Source organism: Fusarium vanettenii (genome assembly GCF_000151355.1).
Source record: "Fusarium vanettenii 77-13-4 chromosome 6 genomic scaffold NECHAsca_37_chr6_2_0, whole genome shotgun sequence".
Taxonomy (NCBI): domain Eukaryota; kingdom Fungi; phylum Ascomycota; class Sordariomycetes; order Hypocreales; family Nectriaceae; genus Fusarium; species Fusarium vanettenii.
Genome location: NW_003315849.1, coordinates 21,058 through 40,724, shown reverse-complemented (window position 1 = coordinate 40,724; position 19,667 = coordinate 21,058). Strand labels below are relative to the sequence as shown.

General features: G+C 49.9%; 7 protein-coding genes across 7 annotated transcripts; 3 read left to right on the top strand and 4 right to left on the bottom strand.

Annotated features, from left to right (window-relative positions):
• Positions 1 to 748: 748 nt before the first annotated feature.
• NECHADRAFT_42631 (uncharacterized protein) lies at positions 749 to 1,717 on the bottom strand (the record flags this gene model as incomplete). The annotated part of the gene is made up of 1 exon (XM_003042089.1): positions 749 to 1,717. One exon carries the CDS (start codon positions 1,715 to 1,717, stop codon positions 749 to 751), a length of 969 nt encoding a protein of 322 aa, XP_003042135.1.
• A 1,053-nt stretch (positions 1,718 to 2,770) lies between these two features.
• Positions 2,771 to 3,796, bottom strand: NECHADRAFT_6182 (uncharacterized protein; the record flags this gene model as incomplete). Its single annotated transcript, XM_003042088.1, has 5 exons — positions 2,771 to 2,963; positions 3,010 to 3,383; positions 3,433 to 3,500; positions 3,566 to 3,602; positions 3,656 to 3,796. Coding segments are annotated over 5 exons (813 nt in total), but the record flags the coding sequence as incomplete, so codon positions are not given.
• A 1,479-nt stretch (positions 3,797 to 5,275) lies between these two features.
• On the bottom strand, positions 5,276 to 7,339 carry NECHADRAFT_81156 (uncharacterized protein; the record flags this gene model as incomplete). The annotated part of the gene is made up of 3 exons (XM_003042087.1): positions 5,276 to 6,084; positions 6,145 to 6,371; positions 6,456 to 7,339. 3 exons carry the CDS (start codon positions 7,337 to 7,339, stop codon positions 5,276 to 5,278), a joined length of 1,920 nt encoding a protein of 639 aa, XP_003042133.1.
• Positions 7,340 to 9,740: 2,401 nt separating this feature from the next.
• On the top strand, positions 9,741 to 11,679 carry NECHADRAFT_81155 (uncharacterized protein; the record flags this gene model as incomplete). Its single annotated transcript, XM_003042170.1, has 6 exons — positions 9,741 to 9,914; positions 9,957 to 10,065; positions 10,122 to 10,378; positions 10,429 to 10,527; positions 10,578 to 10,905; positions 10,964 to 11,679. The coding sequence occupies 6 exons, from the start codon at positions 9,741 to 9,743 to the stop codon at positions 11,677 to 11,679; spliced, it is 1,683 nt and encodes a 560-aa protein (XP_003042216.1).
• Positions 11,680 to 13,442: 1,763 nt separating this feature from the next.
• NECHADRAFT_25592 (uncharacterized protein) lies at positions 13,443 to 14,708 on the top strand (the record flags this gene model as incomplete). The annotated part of the gene is made up of 2 exons (XM_003042169.1): positions 13,443 to 14,010; positions 14,353 to 14,708. Coding segments are annotated over 2 exons (924 nt in total), but the record flags the coding sequence as incomplete, so codon positions are not given.
• A 787-nt stretch (positions 14,709 to 15,495) lies between these two features.
• On the bottom strand, positions 15,496 to 16,877 carry NECHADRAFT_81153 (uncharacterized protein; the record flags this gene model as incomplete). Its single annotated transcript, XM_003042086.1, has 2 exons — positions 15,496 to 15,579; positions 15,699 to 16,877. The coding sequence occupies 2 exons, from the start codon at positions 16,875 to 16,877 to the stop codon at positions 15,496 to 15,498; spliced, it is 1,263 nt and encodes a 420-aa protein (XP_003042132.1).
• A 272-nt stretch (positions 16,878 to 17,149) lies between these two features.
• NECHADRAFT_42509 (uncharacterized protein) lies at positions 17,150 to 19,154 on the top strand (the record flags this gene model as incomplete). Its single annotated transcript, XM_003042168.1, has 5 exons — positions 17,150 to 17,256; positions 17,306 to 17,457; positions 17,515 to 18,266; positions 18,315 to 18,680; positions 18,756 to 19,154. 5 exons carry the CDS (start codon positions 17,150 to 17,152, stop codon positions 19,152 to 19,154), a joined length of 1,776 nt encoding a protein of 591 aa, XP_003042214.1.
• Between the last annotated feature and the right edge of the window lie 513 nt (positions 19,155 to 19,667).

The window sequence follows — 19,667 nt, the reverse complement described above, 5'->3', positions numbered from 1 at the left end:
GGACTAATGGATACGGTGATATTCGGACGACCGTTCTGGAGGCGGTGGTTGTTTTTACAGCTCACAGCTATTGAGGAAGAATCAAATGAGCTATTTGGACGTTCTGATTGCCCATTGACCTGAGAGAACACTTCTTCCGAAGATTTTAATACCTATCCAACCACCTCTTGTGTCTAAATATACCCCGTGGTATGCAACATGCCTACCAAATATCATGGATCATATACTGATTGGCGTAGATGCGGGGCCTGTGATGAAGTGACAGAGGAAAGGATCGCCCCACGATCATTCTATGGGCACAGCAAAGATCACAGGGTCGATTCTCATGGGGAAAATAAAGGTCTTTTGGCTCGCCAGTTTCATTGTCCGCATCATAACCTAGGTAGGTCGATCGAATCTATGGCCGCTAGGAAGAGCAGCCACCATGACATTTGTCTTTGAGCCGAGCGTGCCTTCAACCTCTTCATTCTAATCGCACTGCCCCAGATTGTCGTCGTTGAGAGGTTGCAGTCAGCTGGGTTTCTCTGCTTTATAGATACGACGTCTGTGGTTCTCAGGCTTCTGGGAAACCCGTGGCTGCACACGCGAGAATAGGAGGAACGGGATGAGATGATAGATATTTTGTTGAGTATCAAGGCCATCTCTTAAGTATGGCCTCTGAAGGGATTATCATTATTAAATTACATGTTCATTGTGAAATTAAGGAGGCACATCACAACATTTCTCTTCCATCGAGTGATGACATGCCTTAAAAGGTCTTCAATGCCCTCATTCTCGCATCCAAAGCCTTCTTAACAATGGTTGCCTCACTTGCCACTTCATACACATGTGGCAGACCAGGCCACAAGTGAAGTTCAACTTCGATGTCCTCGGCTGCAATACGGCTGGCATAAGACAGATCCTCGGCTCGGAAAAGATCCAGACCTCCCACTTCGACGTATGTGGACGGGAGATCTCGCAGATCTTTGGCGCGGCCGGGTGCTGCATAGATGGAGACATTGGTGTCCTCTTTCCCAGCCTCATCACCCAAAATGGCAGCCCATGCTTGTTTGTTGTCGCCTGTCTTCCAGATGAGGAACGGTTCGAGAGGTGATCCTTTGGGCAACTTGGTTCGATCGTCAAGCATGGGATACACGAGAATCTGCTTGGCCAAAGGTGGGCTGAGGCCTTTGTCGCGTGCCATTAGCGCTGCGCCAGCTGCAAGCCCACCACCAGCCGAGTCGCCCATAACGGCAATCCGTTTGGGATCAATGTTCAATTCGGAAGCGTGGCTTGAGATATACTTCAAGCCAGCAAATACATCGTCGACGGCAGCGGGGGCCGGATCTTCCGGGGCGAGACGGTAGTCGACTGCGAAGAAAGTGATGCCCGTATCGGCGACGTAACGGGCGATCTGGGGGGCGTAGACCTCTACGCTGCAGGATATTCCACCTCCGCCATGGGCAAAGACGACGGCAGGTCCAGGCTTGGTAGCGTCGGTGATTTCCTTGCTGGTGAAGCGGTAGAGGCTGACGGTGGTGTTGTCGAGGCTTTTGTATTGGAACTTGGTCTCGGTGATGCCCGCAGGAGTCGGTAACATGTGGATGATGTTGAAAAGAGCATCCTCAGTGAAGTTCCGTAGCTCAAATACGTCCGCGAACGTGTCGGGCCGCTCCGTTGGAGGAAGGACCGAGACGGCCGCGAGGTATTCGGGGTCGTAGCTCAGGGCGGCTGCCATGCCGAGCACTTGAGACAGGACAAGAGATTGGAGTCTCATGATGAAGGATATCTGCAGTCGATAGGTAAGGGGGAGAGAGTATGTATGTTTGGTGTGTGTCTGTGCAAGAATAACTATTCCTCGATACGAGAAGACACCTTGGCCTTTTTGAAGATGTCTCAGGTTGATTACGACAACGCCAAGTCAGTTCATTCATACCGACGGGATCATGAAAGTCCTGCTGTGTTACTAACTCTATACGGATACTCGGTATCCCGCTCTCCCTGCCACCCTTGCTTATAAAATGGCGTGGGCCCTTGTTTCTGGGCAAACTTTAACTTTGTCGAGGTGGGAATAGGAAGGTGACTACTCAGATATAGGTCTAGGTTTATGCAGGTGATTAGAAATGGCATCAGCCAGTCCGTTGGTATGTCATGCAAGTGGGCTCTGATCTTAAAGCACGTGTATGAAACAAAGAAGCCGAATATCCTATCTCGTCTTGATGTTGATGGGCATGCGAATTACTCACCACTGCGCTCATCGTGTCGGACCGACTGCACCCAGCTCATCTTGGAAGTAATGCTTTTTAACACTGACTCGGAACTGGCCGTATTGCTTGTCTAGGCGAAGCCGAAAAAGCCCAGATGATCGGAGGAGCCGCTTTGCAGATATACATCCCACAGGGAACACGTGCCGTGCTGTATCAAGGCCAGTTTTAACAGGAATATTAAACTCTTATTCAGGGCACTACAACTTTCAGAGCTTCCTCTCCCGGTCCATCTTTGCAACAGTCTGAAAAGTGTCGGTCTCGACTTTAATACCTCGAATCGGCACATTTCGTACTGAACCTGGCTCAACAGCGGCGGCGTTGATAACATCAGCCGGCCACATAGTCACCAAGTCTTCATCTGACTGGTGTCTACTGTAACCAATCCCCTCGCTGCTATACTGCCGCTGCATCTCGAAAGTGGCATTGTTGTCGTGGAACAGCCGGTCTGCACCACGGCTTGCAGACTTGGATGACTTGTGTGGCGTAGAGTGAATCCTGCTTCCATGGCCTCCTCTGTAACCTCCGCTAGATCGTGTAAACTTGGAGGCCAGAGTTGGGAAGTAACGGATGACGAAGGGCCGTAGTGTTGGGAGACAGGCGCAGACCAGGGCCGATGTGAGCTCTGCCATTGACCAAAGGTTGGACTCGACGTGTTTCCAGGTAAAGTCCTCAAAATCTTTAAGATACTCGATGCGAATGGCTGAAAGAATAACCGTACTATTACAATTAGCAACCGCAGTCATGCAAAGGGGGAAACGCGTACAAAAAGCCTAGACTGAAGATACCTCCGAGGATAAACTTTTGCGTTCGTGGTAATCTTAGGCTCCTGATGGCAGGTATTGGCAGCAAGAACACCATGACATCCGTCACGATATTGCCGGCGGCGTTGATGTACCATTGCGGTTGATTCGGGATGCATTTGGCGTCGATACTCTTGTCCCAGAACCCCTGAATTGGCCAACATATGAAGATGCCAACCAGAACTTGGGATAAAGCCCAGCCGCCGACTAGCACAATGGCAGCTTGGTAGACCTTCTTCATCCCTTGAATGGCTAGTAGTCGATAATAATGGAGGAGGAAGGTCAGCTTGATGAACATGAGAGCAGCCGCGTATAGGACAACCGCGACGTAAAAGTTCTTTTTTCCCGTCAGCATCAAGAACTGGAGGCAAGGCATTTGTTCTCACCTTCAAGTAGAGGGGCAATGTTTCGAGGATGCTTGGAGAGACATGTTTTCCAAGGCCATAGCGAGTCTCTGGTTCCACCTCGATCAGCCACTCGATTCAACACGTAGGAGACAGTCTCACTGGTCAAACACACCTAGAATCATGGCTATCCCACAGCCAATAACCACCAACTGTTGTATGTTAGCTTATGTCCTAGAGCACCTTGGGACAAGACTCGGCGCACCAGAGAAATGAGAGCGAGAAAGTCGTCTGGTCCGAGCTGGTTGAGGATGACATATCGAGTCCACAAGCGCAGTACAACAACCACCGTCGTAATGATCAGCAGCATCACAACCACGCCGATCAGGGTGGCTGATCTGTCTTCTACTGAGCCGGATTCCATGTTTGTAAACTTGCCGGATGGCATTCGGCCATGCCTGGGCAGAGGGCTTACTCTTAATCAGTTCAGACTGTGGAGGCACTTGTAGCAGAGTCAGATCGGCTATCGGCTTGAAGCATCGACTGACCAACCGCGAGACCGTGCGATTGCTCGTGCGTATATCCACATGCCTTTCGGCGAACATGAACCCTAAACGTGTGACCGAGGCTGGCATTCCCACGTACCCCCGGTTGTGGCGAACCCGCATGCATAAGATAGGCGACTATCTTGGGTGGGTACGGGGAAACCGAGTAACAGCTTATAAGTGACAGGTAAGAATACTACGCCGACGGTTATCCGATATTATCTGACGTGTTTTCTCTTTGTGGCTTCCTTTGGTATCGTCTTGTGTTGACCGGAAGAAGAAGGTCTCGTTTATCAACGCCTTCTTGATCATCCCATTTTCTACTAGAATTTCATGCCTCCTGTTAAGTCGAGTAATCGATAAGCTGACACTGAACCCTTGACGCCACGGTGAGTCTCTCTTACATGATTGGTGCCAAAACTACGAGTTGGCCCATACATTAGAGTTTCTCTGAGGACCCTTTTGAAACCGAGCGTTGAAAACCCTTGTCACCTTGCTCACCTCAGGTCACTTCCTGACCATCCCTGCGTTCTTAACATAGCACGTGAAGTCCGAGCCCTCAACCAGGAGACAAACCCGATGGGCACACCCGTCCTCGGTTGGCAGATCTGACTTTATCTCCGGCATGTCCGTCTTGGCTCCCGCTTTGATCCCTCCGGTGTTCTCCCGCAAACCCCTGAGGGAGTTCATGAAGGTGCGGGAATAGGAAGGAGAGAGTATAAAGACTTTATGCCGATCGGATGAACCTGAAACCTTGCTGTTTTGGTCAACTACCGTGACCCATCTCCCTGCGCTGTGAGCCTGGTATATCTCTTGGGATGTCGGGATATACGGCGAACCCGAGCCCGGGTGGCAAGATTTGGTGCAGAAACACGATTCTCACTGGTTTTTGGGAATAGCCAAGGACTTGTGTTCGTCTAAATCGAGAAGGAGGAAAGCTATCAATTTCTGTTCCTGCATATAATAGCCGGCCGTAACGAGCAATGTCTCCGTTTAGAGTTTATAAAGACCCTGCAGATAGCTTCGTCACCCCACAGTTCCTTGCATGGGCTAGCCGTATGCTGCTAGAATCAGCAACTTCCAAGACCAAGCATTACGTACTATTATGCAAAGCCCCAATTCACAATAAGGTCGCGGTATCTCCTATAAAGCCCACCACGAGGTTCTTTTGAGCCTTTTCCTATATATGTGCTTCTATAAGATATTCACAGTGCCCCTAAGATCAGGATTGGATACTCGTTTTCACAGTCTCATTCGAATTTAAGATGACAAACCATTCTATTGCATCCCCATCTGAGCCATATAGAAAGTATCTTACCCTCGCCAAGCCGTTGATCATTTTAGTAATAGTTGTTGTCTGAACATGTGCCCTGAGCTCCTCCAAACCAGGTTGTAGAACTGTTCGGTACTTCAGACCAACCCCCATCCCCAGAGCCCTGTAGCCTGGGGTCCAAGCCGGAGACCCCATGTTGAAGGTTTCCAGGCATCGTCTGTTGTTCAAAGTTAAAAGGCAGCTCTATCTGGCGCTGTTTGTACTCCTCGATGACCAGACCTTCCGGGACGGTGATCTCCCAATTTTGGGGGCCGATGTGTCCAGGCACTGTCCGTACCCTCAGGGTGATTTCGGAGGCGGGCGGCTGGATGTCGAAATGAACACACACCCGGGGCCGTGAGGCTGTTCGCGTTTGTTGCGAAGTGGTTGCGGGGCCCGTATTTGGAGGATGTTCCTGGAAGACTATGCTGGGTGTCTCTGGTTGAATGCTTTCCATCATTTCCTCGAATGTCCCAAAATCCTGTTGGCTTGTGTCTGTGCCGACAATGGGAACCTGGTTTGTCATCGCCTGGAGGTGCGGTGTCGCAGTTGTTTGTGGTGGTAAGTGCTGACTGATACTTGGACCATGATTGCAGTTTGATGGTGCAGGTGTTGGTGATCGTGTATCCTCTGTCAAAGGGGGCAAGTGAAGGGAGTCCTCCTGGCTCCGAAGTAGATCTTTGAACCGCTGAGATAACTCCGGCCTTGTGCGGAGGAGCTCAGCAATGGCGATGGCCGTCACGTCCAGAGCCTCCTCTTCAGAGGGAGCAGACACAACTTGCTCATTTTCAACTGCCTCATCAACCAGTGAATGTTCTTCCACGGAGACTTCGTGAACTGGAATCAGTCAGTTAACCATTATACGGTGCTTGACTGTGTGGTTGGAAAGACACTTACAAGGTGATTTTGGTATAGGTTGTTTGGGAAGGATGATTTTCCAGATCTCTTGGTAGAAAGCTGTTTCCTTCTGCTGCCACATGTCGCTTCCAGTCTTGGAACGCTTAGAGCAAGCCTTTTCAAAGATCCCCACCACTTTGTTGTCCCAAAATTCTTCGGCCATGGAGTAATCAGGGTGCAGATCTGGCTTCTTTTTGGTTCTGACATGTACATCCCTTAGATGCCTTCTGTGACAAGTGTTAGTGGGTTCCATTTGACGATACAACCCCCTTCCTTTCTACACGTCTCTGTTAGGTTCTTGGCTGACTTACTTGAGTATACTTCGGTCACTTATATATCCTGGTGGTTGGCATGATTTGAAACTATGCTGAGGACTCATCTCGTGGTAAACTAGACGGTAGGGACATAGGTATAGAAAGTCGCTCGTCTTCGGCTTTTTGTTCTGATGGTGACTAGCGGCGGATCCGTCTCCAGACCCGGTTCCTGATCCAGACCCAGAGCTATCGTCGGGAGCCTTTCCGGGGCGTTGCCGATTCCCGCCCGGGGTCTTTCGTTTGTTTGAAGCCCCTCGTGAGGGGGTTGGCTTGCGTGTGGTGGGGGTGCCACCACCGGAGGCCCGTCTCGAGCCGGCATGGTGTCGGATAGTACTATCACCACCACTGAGAGATGCGATAGAGTCCAAACTTTGGTTGAGGAGGATGTTGTAATCTTCCGACGATAGATCTTGTGTCGTGTGACTAGGGCGTTCGGAATAATCGGGATCGTTTAATAGTCTTTCTCGAAATGTGGCATCCAGGCGACGCCCCGGTCGGAGGTCCGGAGAAGGGTCGGTGTGGCAGGCTTCGGGGTTCTTTTTCGGCCGAGAAGGTAGGTTCGCGAGCCACATGCCTGTGCCCATAAGAGACGTAAATGCAGGATCTGAGAGTCCTAGTGGCGGAGGCACTGATACGTGGTGCTCTGTAAAACAATCGCTAATGCAGGAAGATGCAGAGGTGGTACCCAAGAGGAGAGGTGAATCGGGAGGTGCAATAGAAGGGAAGTTGAGTGCATGGAGCGCCCCATATGTCTCGGAGGATTGGGCAGAATTCCAGGGCGAGACCTTGTCGTGTAACCAAGCGGCCAGACGGTGGTTGCGGAACTCGGAGCTGGAGAGGGGCTGCCTTGGGGGCTGTCCTTGGACGACCTGATGTGTCATTGTTGATGAGACGAGGGACAAAGAGATGAATGCGATCAGGAAGAGTAATGTGAACTAAAAAGAGCAAAAGTTTGCATGAAGAGGGCGGGTGGCCGGTTTTGTGGGTTGCCTTGTTGATTCGAAGTGCCTTGCTTCTCGACGGCCGTGGAGTTAGGTCCCCCAGGACTGAACAGCCATACACCTCCATAAACATCCTTTTTTTTCTTAATGTTATGTCGGGAATAGACCTGTAAGATAACTTGATATCTGGACACTTGGAAACACCCTGAAATGCGCTGCAGATCTGATCCTCTTCACCGAGCCGTTTATGTGCAGCGTTGGCGTGTAACTCACCGATGGTGGAGAAATGGGACATGGTGGAGAAGACAGGCTTTGGCAACCGACGAACGGGTTCCCGGAATCGTTTTTTTCAATCACACTGCATTGAACAGTGCCCGTACAAGGCATCTGATTCCCTATCAAAGGCAATTGACTGGCCGTTTTACAAAGCTTCTATACGCTTTTAAGGTTATACTTAACGTGCGGCAATCTATTTTGAGCAGAACGGCAACGGCGACGGGTCTCCCCGCTGTGGAGGTCCCCGCCATCAACTGCGTGATGGTGCAGATAAGCGACCCTAGGTACATTGAATGGCGCCTTTGTAAGGGGAGTAGGTAAGTACCCAGGAATTCCCCCTTCAACGGGCTTTGTGGCCATCGTTGGGGTCACGGGTTAAACTCAACAGCGATCAAGTCGTAGGCGAATCCAACTCAGCCACCCGTTGGATGGCCCAGGTCCTTCGTCGAAGCCGCCAAACACTCTCCCATGGCACTTGGCCTGGAAGCTTCTGTACCGAAGCGCCTTCGTGAAATGGTTTCTCAAGCTGTTCGCGAACCACAAACCCGTCTTGCCTTGAACCTCGGACGTTTTGCACACTTCCTTGTTCTAATACAATGCACTTTCAAACAGTAGCCCCCCATGCTGCCTCGTCATCACCTGTCTGCCCAATGTGGCGTGTACGCCGGCATGCCATCCCGCCCACCGGCTGCCTCCCTGCGGGTCTTATGCAGCACATTGGAACTCGTCCACCTGCAAGATTGGCAGGGCTCAGGGGATGTACTACCGAGGTTTCCTTCTGCAGACCTCTGTCATATCGGTGGTGGATGTTGCAAAGATGAGATTCTGCCTTGCGTGGCAGCTGATCTCTCCCTTCGCTAACATGCCATCCATAATTGAAAACAACCCTAATGGCACCGATTGCGATGCTACTGTACACAAAATAGGCCCGACAAGCCTTACTAAGGCTTTGCACAAGCCGGAGTTGCTCGGCAATGTTCCACACGAAATGTTCATGGCTAACTAACCTGGTCTGTCCATTTAGGCTGGGAACCAAGAGGTTGTTCCTTAAAAGACCATCATCATCCATTTCAGATCATATCCAACGGCGCAACGAATAGTGGGAATGACGCTGTCGGGGTCAGTCCCGGAAATTAGTGCGCTCATCAAGACAGTTGTGCTGTAGCACGACAACGACTTTGGCGTGATGCGAGAATAGGAGGACAATTGCCCAAGCATCGGCGATGAACGATTGGAATAGATAGGTAAAGCGAACTGCAGAGGGTCAGAAAAATAGATCGCACTTTAATCGATATTTTTGAATTCTTAATTTGAACAAGTTGCCGACGCTTTACTCCAACTGTCGTCGTTTCCTGCCCGGGCGGTGAGTAAGCTGTTCTGGGGTTCCCTAGGAGTCTACCGCGCTCCTTTGCTCACTCCCTGCAGGGCAGTAATAAAAGGGTAGGTAATAGTAAGATCACCATAAGACGGCTTTTCCGTAATGAATGGGATCATAAAAGGTAGGGGTTGAAACCCTTCTCTACACTCCTGATTGTCCCTATACGTAAAATAAGGGGATGCTCGCGGAATAACCTAGACTACTTTACCCAGAATAGAGTTATCTATAAACTTATCATGCTTAACGCACGGTCATCGCGCTTTGGAGTAACTGGAGTGTCGAAGAATCCATTTTACGCCGTTGCGTGTGAAATGCGCTTGGCTCGCCCCTGACACATAATCTGAACCGAAACGCCACTGCTCAGGGCTCGTGACACAGCAATAAGGGGCAGAAATACAGGCGACTTTACAGAGGCGTTCAAAGGAATGCTCAATATTGAGGCTGGACCTGATTTTGGCTGGGTCTAGACCACGCGGTGGAAAGAGGATAGACGCTATCGATGTTTAGCCCAGCCATTCGCTTGACGTTCCCCCTTGCGGCGAATTCAGCCTTACGGGGCCGTCGAAAAACGGATATTTGACCAGGGGGATTGTTTCGGCCCATTCCAGCTATTTAAGTCGGCGGACAGCACCTGGAAGTTCATATAGAGAATTTCTTGGGGCCAGAGTCACGAACGGATACTGCAAGATGCGGTATTCCTGGTTATGTTTGCTACCATTTGTGCTGTTCGCACACGTGGCCATCGCTCAGGGCTCTATCACTGATATTTGCGCTGGTGTGAAAGGGGTTTCTGGCTGCAAAGTCTCCATCACCGTGCCCACGGGCGTCAAAGTGAACACCAAACGCAAGACAGTGAAAGTGGTAGGCTGCCAGAAAAAATGAGATCATACTACTACCAGTTAGCGGCTGACGGAGGAGCAGTACAACAAGTGCAAGACCAAGAAACAGGTCAAGTACAACTGCGGTACCAAGCAGAAGCCCAAAACTTGCACCAAGGTGCAGTGTGTGCCTGGTAAGCTGCAACTCTCTACAACGTGAAGGACAGATGTCTTGCTAACGCCTATTTAGGTTATGATGATAAGATTCAGAATGTGCCATCGAGCCTGACCGTCGTTACTAAAAAGTTCAATCTTTGCAACCAGATCCGCAGCGTCCTAGGCAACACCATTGGGAACAAGTTCATCAACTCAAATAATGCATTGTGCTCATGCTTTCCCAAGGTGAAACAGTTGGAGAGTAGCGGGGAGTTTACTTCTATCTCGACCAAAGGCGAACTCAAGTCAGAAAATGCCAATATCATCAAGTCTGCTGGAGAGTTGCAGACGGTAAGCTGGGACTCACCCGCAATTCAGCGCCCTTTTCTGACTGATTTCAGTGCATCGCCAATGCCGGTTTCCCTGTCAAGGGCAACAAGGCTGCTGTCCTTGCACCCTTGAAACCTAAAGATGGGTGGGCTTTTGCACCGGCCGCAGAGGTATGACACATGTAACCTCCCTGCTCGAACAGCAAACTTACACCCGCTAGATTGATATGAATCTGTACAAGAACCTGATTGACCTTACGGTCCCCTGCCAGGCTGGCTCTTGCAACGTAAACATGATCCGCGACACTATCAAGGGCTACGTGACCAAGTCATACGAAACGATGAAGCAGCCCATTACTAGCGTCGTGGGTGACTGGTACAACAAGGCATACGAACTATTGACGAGCATACTGGCCTATGCTCAAAGCTGCGACAACGTGCAGTTCACTATGCAGGATGTCTATTCTGAGATCTTTGGCCTTGCAACCTATATCTGCGAGACACTTCAGAGGTGTGACGGCCCCGTAGTCGACAAATTTCTACAGGATAGTAAGCGAACAACTCCTTCCATGCCAAATTCCCAAAGTCTCTAACATGTGATGCTCAGCCGTCGACCTCCTCCAAATGGTTGATGACCTCTGGGAAGCTCGAGCCCCCCTCGGCACCGCCAATAGTGCCCTGACAGGACTTTTGGGTCGCTCTAGCAAGCTCAAAGATGAGTGGCCTACTAATGTCTTGACCACGAGTCAAATAGTCAGCATTATTCAGCAAGGCCAGTTCAAGACTGTCAGCGACATCTTCAAGTTTATGCCCATCGCCACAGATCTCCCGGCGTTAGCCTCAGATATCCAGACAGCCTCATTTCCCCTCTTCGACATTCTTGATCAGTACCAACACGTCGCAGAAGAGGCCTTGGCCCTGGCTAACAAGCTTCTTGCCGTCGACTGGACACAGGTCCCAGATGAGGTAACTTTTAACGACGGAGTCTACAACCGGGTTATAGTCATACAGATCTTGATCAACACAAAGATCAAAAAGTCTGTTGAAGGCTATGTGGCGTCGTGCAAAGCGTTGCAGGCGGCCTTAGACACCTTCTCCTTAACCAACGGCCGGTACAGTGCTGTCAAATCGGTGGCCGCCTACCAGCGATTCAGCACCGTCTCCATGGACATGCCCTGCTCCAAGATGACGAATCAGGTCTATAAGAAATCCGGACTGACTACGTCGTTCAGTTATCGAACGTTTTGGAAGTGCAAGTTCAACCAGCAAGCACAATACCCTCGGAACCACATTCCATATATGCGGATCCGAGGCAACCCATGAGAACAAACGCGGGCTTGGTTGCCTAGCATAGAAATTTTTCCTTGAATGAATTTAAATTGCCTTTTGGTCTTTTCCTACCGTGTTCCTCACTTTTCCTGGCAAATTTCAGATTGTACCTACACAGAGGATGAGTTACCGTTGAAAATGTCCCCTGAACATAATTTCAAGGTTAAATTGCACATACCAAAGTAATTCTTCTAATTCTTTTTCCAAAATTAGAATAGCTAGTATTCTTGTAATAAATTTCTTCAACGATTTCCGGCTCCGTTTTGCGGAATGCTGGTACGTGTTGATAGCCATATTCTCAAGTTCGGAAGTAACAGAAATAAGGAATAAAAAAACAGTACGATTCAAGCTGTGAGCGAGGGTGGGTATTTGGGCGTTCTTTTCGGTTTCTTTCTGGCTAACAGTGCAACTATATTTCTCTGGCTAGGTTGCCTCGATCTGCCCTCTACGAATGCAATGGGACTAAGTTACTTAAACACTCCAATCGTTTACACGCTGATTCCACATGTGAGATGCTTTGGGGAGCCCAGCTCTGTTTAACCCTAGGGAGGACTAGTAACATGAGACCGACCTTGATTGGGGCGCGGTATGGCAAGAGTGGCTGTTTTCACAGCCTCATTCCTGACCATGTGCCAGCCTAGTCTTGGCTCAGGTGATTCTCACAATTTTTATGCGAACCCTGTTTCTCAGAATCAAGGATTCCAAGATTGACTGACACGGACGAAAGAACTACCTTCCCTTACTTCTCCGCAAATTAAATTAAGATAGATTAAAAAGAAACCGACATGTTGATGTATAAGGATATGGTCCGAGTAGACTCGTTTTTTCTGCATATTTAGCTAAGAATCAATCAGCCACACGAGTTGTGTTTCAACCCCTCACAGCCCCCTCTTAACCTACATTCCTTCTCTTTCTCTTTCCTTTCCCCTCTAACCTTGTCATCCCCTTTTCCATCCTCTTTCTACACTGAACCCCCTTCCTCGAACATGTGACGCACACCGACCAGAATGGCACCAGACAACGACGCCGTCTGCATTACTGAGCAGAGGTGTGCTCGATGTAGTCGCATCCCTTGGAGGAGCCAGATTTGGGGCCTGCTGGCAACATTCCGAAAGTCCAGAGACAGTGAACATTACTCGAATCGGCTTGATGACGACTCTTTGGACGATCTCGACTTTGCGCTTGATGCCCTGCGCCAGGAACCCAACAACCCATCAGCCAACGAGCACAAAGACGAAGTACAGAACGCAGCAGGACTGGGTAGCTTACGCCCGAGCGAAGTCGAGCGCCTGGGCGTTCTTGTTCAACATCCTTCCGATGGCGATCAAGATGCAAGGACTAGCCCTGAACGTGCAACCGACCTCCGGGACAAGGGGAAAGGCCGCAAGGAACAAATCAAGTTAGTTATCTACACGAAGAACCCAGAAGGAGAAGGAATGACTACTGTCTACTTCAATCACCACCCAAACTTTGCCGCACTAAAGCAGGCGGCCACCATGGGCTGCTACCTCTGTCGCACTCTTCAGGTTTATTTCATCCACGGGGCTTTGAAGAGGCCACCTGATGAAATTTCGAGTCTTCGACACATAATGATTCGTTACGGGATATTGGAAGATGGAACGCCAGTTGATTGGGTCGTACGGTTGAGATGGTCAATGGTGCCAGGAGAAATCGTGGACGAAACGAGGCGGTGGTTATCCCCCAAATGTACGTACGCTCGAAACACTTTGTGTCTCTCCACGCTCATAATATACGCAGCACTTCGCCGGGAAACCCTTGATACGGATCTCGAATGCCTCGCCCGTGACGTCATCCGGCCCTGGGTCGATAATTGCGACGCCGCAAAGAACTGGCACCAAGACTGCCAGCCTGTTACAACAAGAAATCCCGACTACTTCCCCACGAGGCTGATAGACGTTGGAACTTGCCAGGAGGATATTGTCCGCCTGGTTGTGACCAGCGAGGACATCCTCAAGGCTACCGAACCGCCCAAATACTTGACTCTCAGTTACTGCTGGGGCCAGTCTAATAGTCCGGCAAAAACCACCCCTCAAAACTACGAGAAACGCCGGGTGAACATTGACACTGAGAGTCTTCCACGGACTATCCAGGATGCCATTAGACTCACAAGAGTCATGAAGATTCGTTACCTTTGGGTAGATGCTCTGTGCATCATCCAAAACCTGGAAGACTTTTACATGGAGGCGACTAAGATGGAGGCATACTATGCCGGTGGGTATTGTCTCATTTCAGCCACCGGCTTCTCAGATAGCTCTGAAGGGCTATTTCCTGATCGACCAATTGAAAACAACCTCACTAAGACATGTACGATTGGCCATAATAGCCGACTCGGAAATTACCTTGTACTGGAAAACCCGACCAAACATCTCCTAAAGGAGGCTTGGGGACACCAGCCTGTGCAGAAGCGAGCTTGGTGTCTCCAGGAACGCCTACTATCTCCGAGGATCCTGCACATTACCCCCGCAGCTCTTTTCTGGCAATGCCGTGGCATACCCAAAACTTCTGAATGCATTCGAAACTGTAAGCTACAGCCTTCTGACAATGAGATGGAGAGTAGGATAGCTCGTATGGCAGACGAATGGGGGGCCTCTCTTGGCCACTCCTTGATGAAGACCGAGGAGTTGAAATCAAAGTGGCTACAAAGAGCCCAGGCTCCGAAGGAAAAGCCGCCGAACTTCGATTATTCTGCCTTGCGTATCTTGCATACCGGATATGAGAGAGTTATGGATTCGCCCTCTCTGTTGTGCATGTGGCTTGCCTGGAAAGAACTGATACCGCGGTATCTTCGCATGGAACTGAGCTACGAGGATGACCGGTTGACAGCTATTCAGGCCCTTGGCCATCTACTGGCCAAGAAGCATGGAGACCGGTACTTTGGTGGCATATTTCGCTCTTATCTTGCTGAAGGCCTTCTTTGGAAGGGCAAAAAGAGGCCACTAGGGCAGCGATCAAGACGCTGCCCTACTTGGTCATGGGGAGTTGCTAAATCAGTCGAATTTATCTGTCTAGAGCGTTCGCTGGTTTCTAGCATTGGAAACGACTCCTTGTTTCCGTCTTCAATTGGCATGATTGAGATGATGGGCCAAGAGACTCGGAGACTTCATCTAAGGGTGCCTCTGTTGCCAATGGCAATATTCGCACTCCAAGGCTCACCAGCACTCAAGACATCTGCAATCTGGGCGCGTCGGGATGTAGAGTTTACTCTCTACTTTGACGAAGAGAGTCTGGTCCCTTGTGATTTGCACCACGTCAAGGTCATCCTGCTTGGATATACACTGAGATGTGAATCTCTGGTTGGCTTGGTTGTTCGTAATAGCATGAAGAGTTATCAATACGTGGAACGAACAGGGTATGCCGAAGTGAAGGCGATGAATTCAGATACAATGGTCACGGCATGGGAATTGGATAAGCTGTTCGAGCCTTGGATAGAGAGTGTTAACCTGGTCTAATACGATTTCGAATGGAGGTCTTCGTAACATAGTAACATCACAATTGACTTCTAAAGTTTTATGCCCTTGCTCGACATGGCATTGAACTTGACGAAAGAGTTAACCCCACGGAAACAACCCGGCCCAGCTGTTTGCGATAACGAGCTGGTGCTCATATCCAGGGCCGATGGCGTGCGAATACCTCCCCTGGCTAACCCCACAAAAGGTGCACCATCTGTCATGTTAGCTCAACGACTTGACAGCGGAAAATATCAAAATCAGCTCCATGCTGTGGTAAACGAAATGCAGTGTCCGAAATTATTCGATCTTCTGATTCAGTTAACCCATCAAGGCCCGGGCTTCAACTTTTAGAAAGAACACATTGGGCAAATACCCCCAATCTGTGATCTGTCAAGATGCCTAGAAACCTAGAACTCTCCCAAAGCTGTATTTACGAGCATTCATTAGTGCTCATTTCTAAATTCTACAGCTATACGTTTGTCACTCTCTCCAATTCATAAACGGCTTCAAGAATGGAAACGCCCCACACACTTCTTTACTAACTGTCCAGTTCTCTCTCCTTCGAAGATGCGCCTCAAATGCTGGATGCAGCATCAGACTCTGCTTATCCGGCGACTCTACAAACGCAGTCGAGTCTGGATACGGCCAACTGACAGACACCGATTTTCCAGCTAGCATTCTAATCTCCTCGAAGCGGTTCAGGTCCATGTGCTTGATCAGTGCATCTCGGGCGTCTGGCGAAGTAACGGTGCTGATCCATGCGGCATGGGGTACTGTTCTTTGTAGCTCTGTCGGTCTGAGAAATGGTGGCATCTTTTCGTATGTCTCCTTGTTGCGGCAGACGAGCCAGCGTATCAGATGAGACAAGTTGTACATGAATCCAATGCGCTCGGGCAGTGTCTTTATCGGTGACCGCCAGACTTGAGCCGCCACAGTCTCAGAAAAGGTCCCCGGTAGGCCCTGCTCAATGTGTCCTGGGCGATTCAGGAGAGAGTTGATGCTAGGGAAGACGGGTTTTTCGAGTTCTTCGTCTTTGTGGAGACGGGCTCGCCAGGCTGCTGTCGTGCTAATAATGACCTCGTCCAGCTTCGTTGTGGCCGGAATATAGAGAGGCATCATCTGCCATTCAGGTGTCTGGTTTTGGCTGCTCGTACCGTCCCATGAGCCTAGGGTTGTGTCGTATGATGGCAGATCCGTACTCTGTACCTCCATCGTGGGCGACAGGTTGCCCATAACGCACGCAAGGTCCCAATCCAGAAAATTCACATCTTGAACTGCGCTGAAGGAGTGGATGGTCATGCCTGTGCCAAGATCCAGAGGCAAGGAGTCAAGATAGCTCTTGATGCTTTCTTCAGACAAGAGTGGCACTGACGCCGATGCCTCAACCTCGCCGTCAGAGCTTGTCGGTTGTGTTGAAATTGTAAGATCAGTTGACGAAGAATGCGACAATGCGGGGACTTGTTCGTTGTCGCGCCTTCGATACTGCTCCAACAAAGTCTCAGCCTCTGCAAGCCGAGCGGTCAACTCAGCAATCTTCTCCTCGAGGGTCCGTATGTAGGCCTTGTTCTTGGCCCTGTGGTGCCTCTGGTTATCCCGGTCGATCGCCCGCTTCTTCTCGGCTTGCTCGGCCGTCAGGTTGCCCACCCGGCGGCTCGTATTGCTGTCGCCTGCTTTCGGGTCCATCTGTGCAGATGTTGTCTCCATCAGTTTGAAATGTGTCATGTTAGTGAACTTTATGGGATGATGTGCATCTCCACTCGTCCGCATGGCATGCTAAGGTGCTGGAATGACACCATCGCGGATTTAGACGCAGTGTCATGTTAGCGCCCGAGGAGGCCCACAGAGCAGGACCCTTGTCTTGAACCAGCTTGTTAGTCGCGGAAATGGTTACCGAGTGTGAAGCAATGGCATGAATAAGTAGATCCTGCCTCCATTCTTCAATCATCATGTTCTCGCGTCTATTGCTGTGGTAGCAGTACATCGGGCTTGTGGCCATGAAGATTTCGCTTGCTCTCTTAACATGCCTCTCGTCCCTTTGGCGAGAGGCAGTGGCTTCACGCCAACCCAACATCCTATTTGTTCTAACAGATGATCAAGATTGGTGAGTCTCGTTTTAACAAGATGTACGTCATCTAACATCCTATCTGAAGGCACATGGAATCTTTGAAGCACATGCCACTCCTTCAAAAGTACCTCATTAATGAAGGAACACTCTACTCCAACCATTACTGCACTGTGGCTCTCTGCTGTCCTTCTCGAGTCAATCTCTGGACTGGAAGAGCCGCGCACAATACCAACGCAAGTGAAACTCAAGAAGGCCCAACCGATGTTCATATTGACTCGTACTCCTAGGTGACAGACGTCTGGGCTCCCTATGGAGGCTACCCAAAGATCGTGCGGGAGGGCATCAATGACAACTATCTTCCCCACTGGCTTCAAGCTGCTGGCTATAACACATACTACAGCGGAAAGCTCTGGAACCATCACACCGTGGAAAACTACAACCAGCCATACGCCGGGGGCTTCAACGGTTCCGACTTTCTTCTGGATCCCCACACCTATCAGTACCTCAACGCAACCATGACGCGAAATGGAGCACCACCGGTGAACTATGCTGGACTCTACTCGCCGGATCTCACAGCTGAAAAGGCCTACGGGTTCTTGGACGATGCCTTATCAAACGAAGAGCCTTGGTTCCTGGTCCACGCCCCCATTGCCCCTCACGGGACAGTTGATCTGACCCCAAACTTCTTTTCCGATGCGCCCAAGTACGCAGAGCGACATACCCACCTGTTCAAGGACTACATCATTCCACGAGACGAAAGCTTCAATCCCGAGGTCCAAGGTGGGGTCAGCTGGGTCAAGGAATTGCCGCGACTCAACGATACCGTCATCGCCTACAATGATGAATACCAGAGAGCAAGGTTGAGGGCGCTGCAGTCTGTGGATGAGATGGTCGAGGCTATGATTAAGAAGGTTGAAGCCGCCGGTCAACTGGACAATACGTATATCATCTACACTACCGACAACGGATATCACATCAGCCAACATCGAATGCATCCAGGAAAGGAATGTGGCTTTGAGACAGATGTCCATATTCCTCTAATCATTGTGAGTCTCTAGAAAATACAGGATTTGCTCTAGCTAACCCATTGGAAGCGCGGCCCAGGTGTTCCCGCAGGCCATATCTCTCAAGCGGTCACAGCTCATACCGATCTTGCTTCTACGATCATGGGCCTCGCAGGTCGGACCTTGTCTGATACCGACGGAACCCCGATTCCACTCAGCATTGACGCTGAAGCCGAGTCAAAGCAGGAGCATGTTACTATCGAGTATTGGGGACTTGCTATTCCAGAGGGCATTTTCGGCTGGTACGGTGACAACAACATGAGTGATCCAGGCTATGGCGCACCGGGACATGCGGCAGACAAGAATACTTACAAGGCTATCCGCGTTATTGGAGAAAGCTATAACATCTACTATTCGGTTTGGTGCACTAACGAGAAGGAATTTTACGATCTCAAGGTAATTGGCCTCCTTTCCTCCCAAGCTACCTAGATACCTACGTGAGCTAACAAATGACAGACCGACCCTGGAGAGGTCAGAAACCTTCTCTCTAAAGAACACGACTCAACCAGCTACAGTCTTGGTGGACGATCATTCAATCAAATCGTCACACGCCTCGATGCCCTGATGATGGTTCTCAAGAGTTGCAAGGGCCGCGCCTGTGTTGAGCCATGGCGAGAGCTACATCCTTCTGGTGATGTCAACAGTCTCCTAGAGAGCCTTAAGCCAGAGTTTGATGCATTTTACCAAGAACAGCCCAAGGTCAGTTTCTCGGGTTGCAAAGTTGCGTACTTTCCCGAGTTTGAAGGCCCAATGGAGGTCAACAAGTTTCAGAAGGACTCTGAGGATGCTTGGTGGTGGCCGAAGGAGCTAAAGAGGGATGTCTCTAATAGTGATAATAAATACCGAGGCCAATGGAGTCATTGGACTTGAGAATGTCTAATATGAAAGGTTGGTTGGAATTGATGTTGAGATAGAATCCTCACCAAGTTGCCGGGTTATGCTTCAGGGTAGGAGACATGTTGGGCGACTCTAAATAGCGAAAATAAGAGAGATCTTGGCATTTATAGCCTCGCTCCTCTTTAAGATAATTCTCTTAATACCACCAGCAATTGACCTTGTTTAGTTTATCTTGTTGGTTCTGTCTTGAACACAACCAACAAAACGTATCATCGTGTCTCACTGTCAAGGGGTGGTGAAGAATTTGAGATCTTACTGCGTGGGGAAACGGGTTAGCGAAAAAGCAAGGGTCGATATCCTGAATCTGTTCAACCCATATCCATGTAAGTAGTGTTCGTCTCGCTTGTGAGATTCCAGATCGATAAGAGAAGTTCATCAAATCTAGTGTGATAAGCGATAGGTCTGTTCAACCCAATACCCAACACGAGGAAGAACTGGATCCTCTGGGGTGGCACTTTTTAGATGTTGAGGCATTATCTATCAATG